Consider the following 12876-nt stretch of genomic DNA (forward strand, 5'->3'; position numbering starts at 1 on the left):
GGTCTGTTAAATCAAATACCTGCTCACTGTATACATTTTCACATTATGCTTGATTCATGTTATGAAATATTAAAGAAAATCTGTTATCTAATGCAGTTTTAAGGCCTTACCAGGTAAAATAATGCATGCGCATCCTTACTTTTTAAATTAGCATCTTTTTAATGAAATATAAGCAAGCACAAAACTCCGCTCACCTAACTTTTTAAGGATTTTATTGACATTTTATTGCCTCAGTGTATCTGCATAAGAAGTACTGCACTTGTAAATCCAGAGTCCCCTTGGATATGTAGAAATATTTGGAGTGAAACACGGCACCTCTCACTTCGTAAATTGATTAACTGTAAAGCACTTGGATTGTGCTCTTGTGCAGACGTGGACACTTTTAATGCACCGCTGAGGTAATGCATTCTTGGACAGCCTCCAGTAATGCGGCCTGTGTGTGAAGATTTTACTGTGTGTAATACGGGCCATTACCATGAAGTCACAGTCAGCGTTCTCCTTCACACCACAGAGGTCAAAGGTCACCTGCAGAGCATTCCAGGACAGACAGTATGGCTCCCTGGAGGTATGGATGAGGCTGCAGCTTGTCTGGCCATCTGCTTCAACCTGCCCCCGTTACTCTACAGCTAAAACTGACTCCACGCTCACAGCTACACACTTACTTCAGTTGGCCCTTGCCCTCTGTGCTTTTTAAGGCTTGCTGTTCAACTTAGGCCGATAAACCAGCCTTGCATGAGTTTATAATTATAATAAACTTGTTGCTTTTATTATACACTAAATTACGCATATTTTGTCAGACAAAAGGTTTCAGATACACACAGATGAACTGCATATCTCGCAAACTGCTTTTAGCTTCTTGCAGCAGGTCTCCCCTCTAACTTCAAACGGCATATAAAAAACAAAAATAGCGACTTGGCATCAGTCTAATTCTAGGTCAAATACTCAGATTTTATTACCTGAAACACATTAAAAATCAGTGAGTTCATGGTTCGATTGTCAGGTTTGCTCAGGAACAGTTGTTCTGGATTCCTGGAATATTCCTCGGACCTTCTGAACCAGGTGTCTTCCTCTCTGCTCCCACCCCCCTTTCACTGCAGGAGCTAAGCCGCCTGTCAGTCATTCTGTGTGAAAGAGGCTGCTGAGGTTGTCATGGTATCCAGGTGGTCCAGCCTTTGAAGTGGCAAACAGGCTTTTTCAGACTGAAATATCGAGTAGGTGCGATGATGAATTGTATGATAGAGCATACGAAAAGATATAAGGCCTGTTTTCATCAATATGGAGACTTCAGAGAACCATGATCGATGCACAGTTTGGGGCAGATTTTGAGCTATTTTCTAAATCAGTACTGTTTAATCCATTCTCATTATGTATTGGATGGATGTAGGTCATTTCTGATGTTGTTACACGATGTGAGTGAGTGTATTTAGGAGTGTGGTGCTCTGTGCTGAACGTTCACTAGGTGTCAGTGTAGTTTCTGATGAGGTTCAGAGCCACACAATTGGCTCAAACAACATTTCTTTCACACTGCTTGAAAACTTACACGATTGAAACCGGTTGATTCATACTGTCATTTAATTTGTTTTTCAAGCCAAAATGATGAAACGTATTGTTATTGCAGTTAATGTATACAGTTAATGTATTTGGTGTTTTTGAAATTAATAAATCAGTAATGACCTCTCTCTTTCTCCTTTCTCACACACACACACACACACACACACACACACACACACACACACACACACACACACACACACACACACACGCCTATCCACTGCATACTACTTGCACAGGACTGTACAATACATCATTATTCTCCTCTAACCTCCTTTTAACAGAACTTCATTTTAAATCATAAAGAAGACAAAATTTCCAAACAGTTCAGGCTAATTTGGTGGTAAATTTGCATAAAATGATCCATACGAGGTCTTTATCTACCACTGATGAAGCGACACAGCCATAACAACTGGGACTTGAATATTTATTCAGTGTAAATATCACACAGCTTTAATGAAGAGCTGGAACAAGCTGGTCCAGAGTGAACTGTCAGTGTGGAGGAGGGTAAACTAATTTTAAGCTAGCAGTAAATTAAAGGGGAGACTGTATCTTAAGGATTTAAGAATTGTTCCAGCTCTTAGTATTTGCTTGTTGTACTTCATGTTTTGCTCTATTCAACAGCATAGGAGCACGGTGATGTACATACTGTGGTGTGGAAGCAGTGTGAATGACCTCTGTTTAACTCTTATTTGACCAATCTGGGCTGCAGATGCTCTTTTAAGGGCATTTGTCAGGTAAATCCTGAGACTAAGATCCCTAATCGCTGGCTCTGGGTCCTGTCCTGAGTACTTTCTTTTAAAAATGGGACAGCGTCCATTCACAACAATCCTACTGAGCTAAACCACGTATGACATATAAAAGGCTATCACTGCTGTGGCTCCCTTCATGTCGGGTTAGGTGTCACATGGTTTCTCTGTAGGTTTAGAAAACTCGAGTTTATGGAGCTTTTTCATACCCCATCAGTTAAAGTCAAACATGTATTTCCACTCATGTGTTCCTTGACTTAAGTCAGGGTTGGTTTTCGTAGCTTCTGAACATTTGACATTTAAGAAAATACACATTTTAAACCCATGAAAACAGCGACAACTTAGTACATTTAAACTGAAACAGGTGGAGGAAAATGAGTCCCACCAGCGTTCAGCCAACGCTCCATATGTAATGTATTAAGCATTAAGTGCTTCTGCCAACATCGTGTTCCAGCTTTATAATTTAGCCCGAGTTCCAGAGGTTACTAAAATTTGCTGTGCTCTTGGAGTCGAGGCTTTTCATGGTGGTCTTGTATCAAGCCAAAACGACAGCATGGAACATTGGATCATAAAGTTTTGGCTCCCAAAATGACCGAAAAATAAATTAGAAGCCGCAAACTTTCTTCGCTCTACGCCAATTTAATTCATAAGGATTCCACAAACTAGTCCAGGACTACATTTCATCCGTCTGCCAATTCAGTAAAATATCCTCCGACAAATATATGATAACATGGAGACTCAGAACATTTTAAGTTTTGGTAACTTCACCTGAAATGTTTAAAACACCCTGATATTCCTTTCACACAGCAGATTAGTTGTACGAACAACAAAATGATGCATGTCCTCTAACCATGCCATTCCCATTACAGCTAACAGGATAGTACAGTTAAATGACATGTAACTTCGGTCAGTCGAGTGTCTGTGGTCATAACATTACTTCCTTCCATAAATACCTTCAACAATGACGACTGAGTACCTATTGTCAAGAAAAAAACAGATCTAAACTCTTGAGACAGTGACATACATTTGAAATAACGTGGACAAAATTTAAAAAGTGCATCGTCGTTACTAGTTTTTGCCCTATGATCCCGCCATGAAACGTTTGGTTTGGACCACACGTGAGTCAGAATATGTCTGACATGAGTAGAATGAGTCCTGAAAACTCACCTGAAATATCTTTACTATCGGTCTTTTCAAGTAATTAATGTACTGAGTTATCTCTTACCTCCATCGTCTCATCACCGCGCCTAAACTTCATCAGCGTTCACAAACATTTTGGGGTAAAGAGCTTTACACTGCAGACTCATAGGGTTAAGTGAAATGTCTATGAGAGGGTCAGGCCATGGTAGATGGTCATAATCTACAGTAAAACCTACTTTCAACTCAGAAATAAATACAGTTTGTTTGCATAGTCTGGAAGTGATCACTAAACAGGAAGTCATTCCGAGGAAAGAAGGTCCGTAAGATGGCTGAACTCGGGTCGATGTTGCTCCTTCATGTTTTGCGGCTGGTGCGGGGTCGACCTCTATCGGGCTCTGAAGCTGGTCCTGGATCTGTGCAGGAGGGCAATGTCGACGAAAAGCATGAGAAGAGGAAACAGCAAGCCAGTTCGATGGGTCACAGCGGGGAGCAGTGGTTACCTGGTGGAGAAGAAAGCAGCCACGTCAGCAAACTCTGGGGATTAAACGGATGAATAAATCAACAGCCTCGCACTGATCCCAGTACATACACACACATACAACAATGCTGTACATGTGCAAACCAGGAGAACGTATAAATATCTCAACTCAAACCTCATTTGTTTCTCTTACTTATTTAAAAGCTGTGTGCAGGAAAGGAGCTGAAAATTCATGGGGAAGCCCTGTCGAGATTACAGCTGGTACATGATCAGACTGTTATTACACCCACAACAATGACAGAAAAGGCCCCAGTGAACATAACTCTGGACCTCCGTCTTACATTGTTTAACAGCTTCACTCTGTGGAGTGTCAGTGGTGTGTGGCAGTGTCTTATACTGTGTGAGCTTTCCCCTCACTTCATTGCCACATCCAGCCACAATTTTACATAATTTATCGCCATATTATTTTCTCATTAACAGACTCATTATTCAAATATCCCTATTAAATAATACACTACAATGTAATAAATGCTGGGAGCTCACTGCAGCCCTTCAGAGTGACTGTATCTGTGGTTTGGATAATGGTCTCTGATCTCAGGGTGGTGCTCCATTATTATTCCTTGATTAATACAATTTTTGGCATCAATAACTATCCTTAGTATCTGCTAATAACCAGACTGCTCCTGCCAGTTTCCAACATAAACAGAACTTTTGGTACAAGTACAATAATTGCTTCACACCTTTGGTTTATTTTGTCTCCTGTGTCTAAATCTCAACTTCCATGAACACTGGATGTCCTTCACCTTTGACATATGAATGTGTTTTTTTTTTCTTTCAATAAAAAATCAGCTGTTTCAAATATTAAAAGGTACTGCTGATGTAACGGTGCAGTGTTACCTCTCTCTCAGGGGCAGATTTGGGTTACTGAGGAAGGACAGCTGCTGCTCCAGACTGCACACACGAAAGGCCAAGTAGCACGATGACAGGATGAGGAGAATAATACTGGAGACAGAGGAGGAGACGCACAGATTAGCTAAATTATTATGTTTACGGATGGTTCTGACAGTAGAGACTGGAATCCTCTGTGGAAGTGGAGGAGGACAGTTGTAATGTCTGTTGATGAACACCGGGAGGCAACGTTGGACCGTCTGTCAACACATGAAGGCACAGCGCTGTCCTTGAACAACCCAGTTTATGTCTGTCTTAAAGGACCAAGGCAGTGTTTTCACTCCGCAACTGCAAATAATGTTGCACTTTAAATTCCTGCTGAACAATTCTCAAGTAGCGTTTAAATTGTCTTGAATGTGTTTTTTGTAAAATCAATAAGCTGAAACTTGAGTGTAAAATCAGAGAAAATCACGTCTACATTTCATTTATTTGGTAATACAGTTTAAAGTGGATATTATTAAAAATAAATTACAATCATAGTGAAACTTTGAAATGAAAAAATGCATTTATGTATCTTTCACTTCACTTAACTAACTGCACATGCGTGTTTGGCTTTATTTGCACTGGGTATTATATTTTTAAGCATAAAGGTACACAGAGTTTCATAATTGACATGTCTTAGAATTGGTGATATACCCGGGAGAAATTTGTCTTTATTCTTTTCCTTCTTTTCCTCAGTGGGAGGTGGGGGTGGGAGTGCACCGTCAGCAATATGACAGACCTTCAGAGCAGATAAGAATTCATTTCTCTCAAGGACATTTTAGCAGAGCGGCTTCATGTCCTCTGGGTGAAGGACAGTCTCCATGGCCACTGTGTTGCCCTGCTATGATAGAGGGCAGGTGGAGTAAGGAGAGCATGATGCTCATGAGGACAAATTATTTGATCCTTTGCGGTGAGTTGGAATAATTAAGTCTCACGGGAGGCGACTTCTCTGTGGAAAAATATAAAGTAAAAAGTGTTTTAACGGCTCTGATCCCCCGTGTTCAGTGTGACTGTTTGAGTCGCCTACTATTTATATCTGCATGTTAATGCTCACAGTGTGTGTCTAGCTGTGAGTCAGCTGCTGGAGGAGGTGAAGGTGGTGTTGTTGGTGTCTGTGTGTCCCTCTGTATACTCACAGCAGGGTGAAGAACTTGAGCAGCTGGTACTCCATCTGGCCCAGCTCTGCCACTGGCTCTGATAAAAGACCTCTGTCTGTTTGCAGAGCTCGCTCTGTAACACACACACACACACACACACACACACACACACACACACACACACACACACACACACACACACACACACACTATTACATATACAACATAACATAAAACCATTAATTGTACTTGGCTCGGCTGTCCTGCATGTTTCACTGTTTCACTTTTAATAGCGCTGACTGACCTCTTTATGTATCTGAGTGCATTTGGACTGAACAGCATTCAGGGCTCTCACACAGTTAATGGTGTGACAACGTGCACTTTGGACCTCGAGAATGAATCACAATTTAAAGTAAATCTTATAAATCATGGCTTCCTGAGGGTCTTGTTTTTGTTTACGCTATTATATATTATGAAAAGCCAGAGGGTGCAGGTAAATCCTATAAATAACAATGTGAATGATGAGGACATTCTCTTCTATGCATTTTACATCATTTCCTTTGTACCTCAGGCACCTGTGATTGTTCAAAAAGTGATACTTTGTTTTATGTAAATTGTTTTAAGTAATTTTTCTGTAAATTCTTTCATTATTTGCATTTTTATTGGTATTTGCAATGATTGCACATTTTATTTTGAAGGAGGAATTAATAAATAATCTTATGTACACATGCTGTACTTTTCCTCTGTGTATGCATGCATGTACAGGTACTGGTACTAGATACGTACATAAACTGGACATATGTATATAACTGTTTAGTTTTCCTTTTTTGTCTCTTACTTTAGTGCTGCTGTTATATCCTTTGCTCTGTTTTATTGCTTTATTTTGATGCATTTTCTGTGCATGTGGCGTGGAGGGTCTACAGCTGCATTTCATCAGGCAATCCTGTACTGTATAACGGCAGTGAAGCTGAACCTTTAACAAGATGCTGCTTTTACTGCTTTTTCATTCATTAAAATATTGCAACCACTGAACAATATATAGTCTAAATCATATAAATCTGACTATTATATCTCAGTGTCTCTATCATTATTGTATGCTAGCTGACATGAATGCATTGTTTGTTCTTGCACAGCTCCTATAATGTATGTATGTGATGTAAAGCTACTATAATACAGGTATTGACTCAGGTAATACTATAAGTAGGCTTAAATCTTTTAATTACATTACTTCCCATCTTTCCACTCCATATATGAGCTGTGATGATAACGCACACAACAGCTCAAGCTGAGCAAATATCCAGCATGCAATGGAGAACAACATTCATGTGGGTTAGCATTCAGAAATGATCTGCAGCCTGTCAGCGTGTAACCGTGAAACTGTCCTCAGACAACTTTGACAGCAGACATTGTTTGTGTTAATCTCTATTTAATCTGCATCCGCCCAAAGCTTTTTAATACAAGCCCCCACACGATTTAATCTCCATGTGGAGCTTAATGTGTCTTTGCGTAAGAGAGACGCTGCCATCTAAAAGCAATTACTCCCTGTCTTTCGTGCACTCTCTCTCTGACACACACAGACCCACGAAATTCAAATTAAGTGAAAACACATACTAAGACACACAAACACATGCATCCAGACAGCTGAACTGTGTCCATGTCTCACAGTATAAATGTGATTTAACGACAACAAACTCCCGCGCTGTTGCCCTGTAATGAAAGTGGCGTTTTGAAGCTGTAACACTGATTCTGTCCTCAGTTCACTGACTTCCTCTTTTAACTAGGTCAGACAGCAAACTGTTACGTATTATCTATGAAATCCTCCTGGATTATCACCTCCTTTCAATCTTTTATTCGCTCGCATGCACTGAAGAGCACATACCACAGGCTCTTGTTATTCTCAAGATTAATAAGCAATCTGTTGTGGAATACTCGACCAATCAGAGAGGAAAAAAATAATGATGTCTTTAAAGTTTATTATTATTATTATTATTTATTATTATTATTATTATTATCATTATTATTATTATTATTATTATTATATAATCAATATTTTCCATTTCCTACAGATGAATTGTATAATTGGCACCGTTTTCTGTTTCCTGTAAATCATTTGATGTATTTTCATGTATTTTATATTATCATCTTTTGTAATTTGAGCTACTTTTCATGTGCAAATGAATTTCTTGTTTATGCATACACAGTACTAACTAGTGATATGAATAATTCTCACATTCATATCTTATCTCTCATATCATATAGTAGTTGTGGCATGCTTATCAATTAGCTCATAAGCATGACACTGTATCGACATTGTAGGCAGTTTCATCACCTTCCAGTAATTGCTCTGCTTTGAACGGCGTATCTGCGGGGCTCAGACTGCTGGTGGAGTTCCCCAGGAGGTCGGGGAGGGAGGAGGACACCGACACCACTGAGGGTTTCCTTCTCCACTTCAACACTGATGGGAATTCGTCAACCACTGGGAACTCGTCTGGAGCCGGGAACTCGTCCTGTGACCCAGAGGAAAGAGGAGAATGTAAAGACGGCGGCACAGCTGGAACAGATGGTGATCCAAATCTGAAGGAGTCTGAACATCTGAGGCGCTGGCACACAAGTAGTTCATTCATCGAAATCTGAGATTGAAAAAAAATCACCAAGACTCATAATTCAGTGTTTTTTATGCGGATTTCAATGTTGTGTTTTGTGCTGCTGAAATCTACATCGGTGGCTCCCAAACCTTTTTGCTTGTGGCTCCTGAAAATAAACATGTGGCCTCACATTACACACACTGTCAGCAGCTGAACCACAGAGTGATCCTTCCTTCTCATTGATAGATAGATACTTTATTCATCCCCAAGGGAAATTCACAATTGTTATATCTGAATGATTTAGAGGCCAGAAAACATTAAAGTTTCCTGTATGTAGAAGGAAGAAAATAAAGCAGAAATGGAAAAAAAGTCAAGAATAAATAAAACTTTTGTGCTTAAGTTATTTTTATTCCTTATCTTGAGTCATATTGTGACTGCTCTGTGAGGCTGGGAGCTGCTGAGTTATGTCTACACCACACATCATGTGATCACTGCTCATTGATAAAGTGATGTATTGAGTAACTTGGGTGATAAATCAGCACCTTCAAAGCTTTGATACCACATTCTCATAAGTTAGACTTTATGGCAGCCCAGACGCTGTTCTTGTTAATGAAGTTATTGAGTGAGCATCAATAAAGCCGTTAGTTAGAACTTAGAAAATGTTCCTAAAGGGCGACTTATTAGAAAACTGTCCCCACCTATCCTTTTTAAAAGTTTGAGGGTCCATCTATCAAGCCCTATGGAAGCTACAATGCAAAGAGATATTTAGCAAGGTAAACAAATACTCTGCATGATCTGAACATTATTCTATTCATGTCTTAATATGATGCAAACTGCAAATACAGATCGGTCATCTGGGTTTGAGTTTCAATGCTGGCACCGTGAACAAAAACCTTTTTCTCTTCAAATAATTTCAATCTAGATTGGAGCGTGACCAAGGACGCGCATGTTAATAGGACTTAATAATTAATAAAACAAAAGCTGTTCTGTTGCATTGTGGCCTGCAGTGCACGCACACACAAGGTGACTTCACTGAGCTCGTGGATAGCATCTTTCTGACTCATGGGATAATTCACTGCATGGCTGCAGCAGCAACACAATGATCTATTGATCCAGTCTGTGTAAGAAGGTAAGTCAGCCTTCAGGTCAGCAGGAGTTGTAAGTGACTTGTCAGAGGCCTTTAGGCTGAAACACGACGAGGAAACATTAAAGTCATTTTAATGCGTCTGAATCAGCAGATGCTGAAGTTCCACCCAATTTGATCTTTCAATTTTACGACTTTACGCTTCGCTCTGTGAAAGACATGCTGTCACTGACCAACGACAAGGTCGGCTCCTCCATGAACTGCTTCAAGCTCAGACTCTTCCCATTGACCTGGAGAGGGAAAGGACATCACCTCTTTAGCTGACATGCACACCACACAGTGCAGAGACTAAATGCATAGCACGCATGTGTGTCCTCTGACCTGTAGGTGTGTGCAGATCCTACGCAGGACGTCATACACGCTGTCTCTCGATAGCAGAGATACAAATACATACTGAGGAAACAAACAAGGGAAAGGGTGATGTAAAAACTGTGCTGATATTCTGCTTATAATTTTCATGTTGCTCTGAAGTCTTGTTAAACGTTTCTGAATTTACCCGTACACATAAAAAAAAACTATATTTGTACAGTTGTCACAGAGATTTCTACTGAGAAACATGGATACACTCAGTTTCCTGTATCATCAAAATTAGATTAGACAACAGATGTTTAACTTCGATGAGTTCTGTGTGTGGGGGAAAGATTTCCTGTTTTACACCTTAAACTCCCTGTGCTGATATCACAGATATCACAGACACAGCGCCGACACGAAGTCCAGCCAGCATTATTCGAACTCTCTGCTCATGCTGTCAGTACACACTCAGCTCATTCAGGCATGTGTGGATATTATTGCTAGAAATAATTTGGGCGAATAACACTTGAGGGATTCAAAAGCTTTAATCTGAGGCACAAAGAGGATATTTTTCTAATCACATTTTATTCTTTCATGAAGAACTATGAACGACGGGTCAGCAGCAGCTTACCCAAATATCCCTCTGACCTGGATTAATATCACCGATTTAAAGTATTTCTGAATTTACTTGTAAGCGTTTGAACCTAGGTTATCGTGTGTGTACTTCTTGTCTGTCAGTTTTTTAACAGTCCTGTTGTTTCTCCTCACACAGTCGTGCTGGTGAACGAGCTGAAAAATTACAAACAGGAGCTGAACTTTGTTGTGACAGACGAGAGCTGTGAAGCCTTTACCTCATAAACAGAAGAACCCACCTCAGTCTTTTTTAGCAGTATAGTTGCACCGCAAAGAACCATATATGTGCACATGGTTGTGCAATGCACATTACACAATCATGCAGACATACTATATAAGGATATTTACTCTTGTGCAGTATACAGCATGCAATCCATATGTTCTGTCTCCCGTGTTTTGACAAAGGTGGGAATATAGTTGTAATTCAGCAAGAAAATTAAATATTAGTGTTGTGCACAAACAGAATGTCAACGACTCTTTGCACTGCTGGTTTACGCTTTGACTAGCTGAGTTAACATGTAACCTTAAATAGAGACAGAGAAGGGGAGCATGTGATCATTTGAGGGTCAGACAGGCACCATAAAAAGCATGAAAACATCTACTAAGACTTTTTATTCTCTAATGTCCGACTAGTAGCCCTCTGTGTACTTCCAATTAGTTATGTCATACCCTCAGTTTAGACATTTGAGCCCTCAAATCTTCCATTCAAATGACTTAATTTGCTCTCTTCTTGCTCTTTGTAAAAGATGTCACCACGTGCTAATGTTGTGCTAATGTTAGCTTGCTGACTATCATTCTTCATTGGTTGTTGCGGCCAGACCAGACGCTGAGCAGCACATTATGTCTTTGAAAACACCACTTGATGACAGACTGAGTCTGAAGTGATAGAAAGCTAAGAAGCCCTTCTGACAAATTGCCGTAATGATGGAAAAACCCTTTGCTCTCCTGCGCTACCAGGCTGGGACTCCACTCTGCTTCTATCTATAGCATGGTGTTGTTTTTTCCATCACACCTCTCCTGGAACATACAGCGCGTACAGCCAGGCTGCGCTAATCAGCACAAGTATTTTAATTCGCAGTGACTGTGATGGAAGTGTTTACCTTCTGGCCGGTGTCTGTGGTGATAGCCAAGCCATTAGGCACAAGTCCCGCTGTTTTGTGCTTTTTCACCAGCCTCACAGAAACGACAGGGATAGCCACCTAAAGAAGATGGAAAAAGGCCCAAAAAAAAAACATTTAAAAGGAAGCGCTCAGATTTGAGGAAGCAAACTTAAAAGCTGGTGATGAGAAAATTATAGATAAGATAAAAACACCTCTGTGATTTGAGTAAATGGTGACAGGGAAGGTACTGAAATACACTCAGGAAAAACCCAGGGGAAAATCAGTGGTGGACATGAAACGTGTCTTGTTCCAGTCAGAATGTGAGGAATGCAGCCTGAATGCAGCCTGAATAAGTAGCTTATTGTCACTCAGATGTCAGGAGAGGTTTGGTTTCAAGGAAATGAAGTAAAAGGAACAATGCACAACATCAAAGAGAAAGTCACATAACAGTTAAGGGTAAAGGTTCGGTCAGTCTACCTGTCACTCGGTACATATTTTCACATTACAGGCGTAGAGAGAGACATTTTCTATATGGGAGAATTACGACTGTGACACTGAAAGTCAGCCAATTATCCCGACTGACTTTCAGTCAAATCATCTGACAAGTTGTCCAATCAGCCTGTCAAATTGTGACTGGGAGTCACTCAGTTCAAGTTTGTTTGTCAGTTTGAGTTTTTTAAGCTGTCTGTCAGTCATTCGTACCTTGATGTCCTTGCCGAAGAGGTTGGCATAGAAACACAGCCAGTTTCTGGAAATGTAGAGCCGGCCTTGTAGAAGAATATCTCTGAGGAGAGCACAGGAGTACACTGAAACCAGAAGAGAGAAACTTTCAGCTTTCATCCTCTTTCAATAATTATAAAACGGATGAAGAAAAACAAACAGGATTAGTAAAACATTATCAGACTTTTTTCATTACTATGGAATCATTCATCATTCATAAAGTTTCACATCACTGGTTTAACTTTGATGGCTGCACATAACAAAGTTTATGATAAGCCAGCTTGAACTGCACCATTGCAGAAGTTGATACTGTGCAGCAGAAAGCTGGTCATCCTGAAAACTGATTGTTTATGAGTTTCTCTGTTTAACCAGATGGCAGAGCTGAAGCTGGAAGCAGTGCAAAGGTAGCCCTTTTTCAAGTGAGTTAAAAGCAGAGAAAAATAACAACTATACATTAC

At 40.1% G+C, this 12876-nt stretch overlaps 1 protein-coding gene across 7 annotated transcripts in view; it reads right to left on the bottom strand.

Moving 5' to 3' along the window:
• Window positions 1-1961: 1961 nt before the first annotated feature.
• The window catches only part of gramd2aa (GRAM domain containing 2Aa), a 31333-nt gene continuing 20418 nt past the window's right edge, over window positions 1962-12876 (bottom strand). For 6 of the 7 annotated variants that reach the window (XM_070961225.1, XM_070961243.1, XM_070961208.1 and 3 more), the window contains 8 exons: window positions 12401-12504; window positions 11699-11797; window positions 9996-10067; window positions 9848-9904; window positions 8275-8452; window positions 5985-6078; window positions 4816-4920; window positions 1962-3940 (listed from right to left, as the gene is read on the bottom strand). In XM_070961225.1, the coding sequence (XP_070817326.1) occupies window positions 3937-3940; window positions 4816-4920; window positions 5985-6078; window positions 8275-8452; window positions 9848-9904; window positions 9996-10067; window positions 11699-11797; window positions 12401-12504 (713 nt within the window). In that variant the 3' untranslated portion in view covers window positions 1962-3936. Of the gene's footprint in view, window positions 3941-4811; window positions 4921-5984; window positions 6079-8274; window positions 8453-9847; window positions 9905-9995; window positions 10068-11698; window positions 11798-12400; window positions 12505-12876 lie in introns of those variants that run through there. The other variant, XM_070961234.1, reaches the window with a different exon arrangement.

The sequence above is a fragment of the Chaetodon trifascialis genome, chromosome 1 (assembly GCF_039877785.1).
Source record: "Chaetodon trifascialis isolate fChaTrf1 chromosome 1, fChaTrf1.hap1, whole genome shotgun sequence".
NCBI lineage: Eukaryota > Metazoa > Chordata > Actinopteri > Chaetodontiformes > Chaetodontidae > Chaetodon > Chaetodon trifascialis.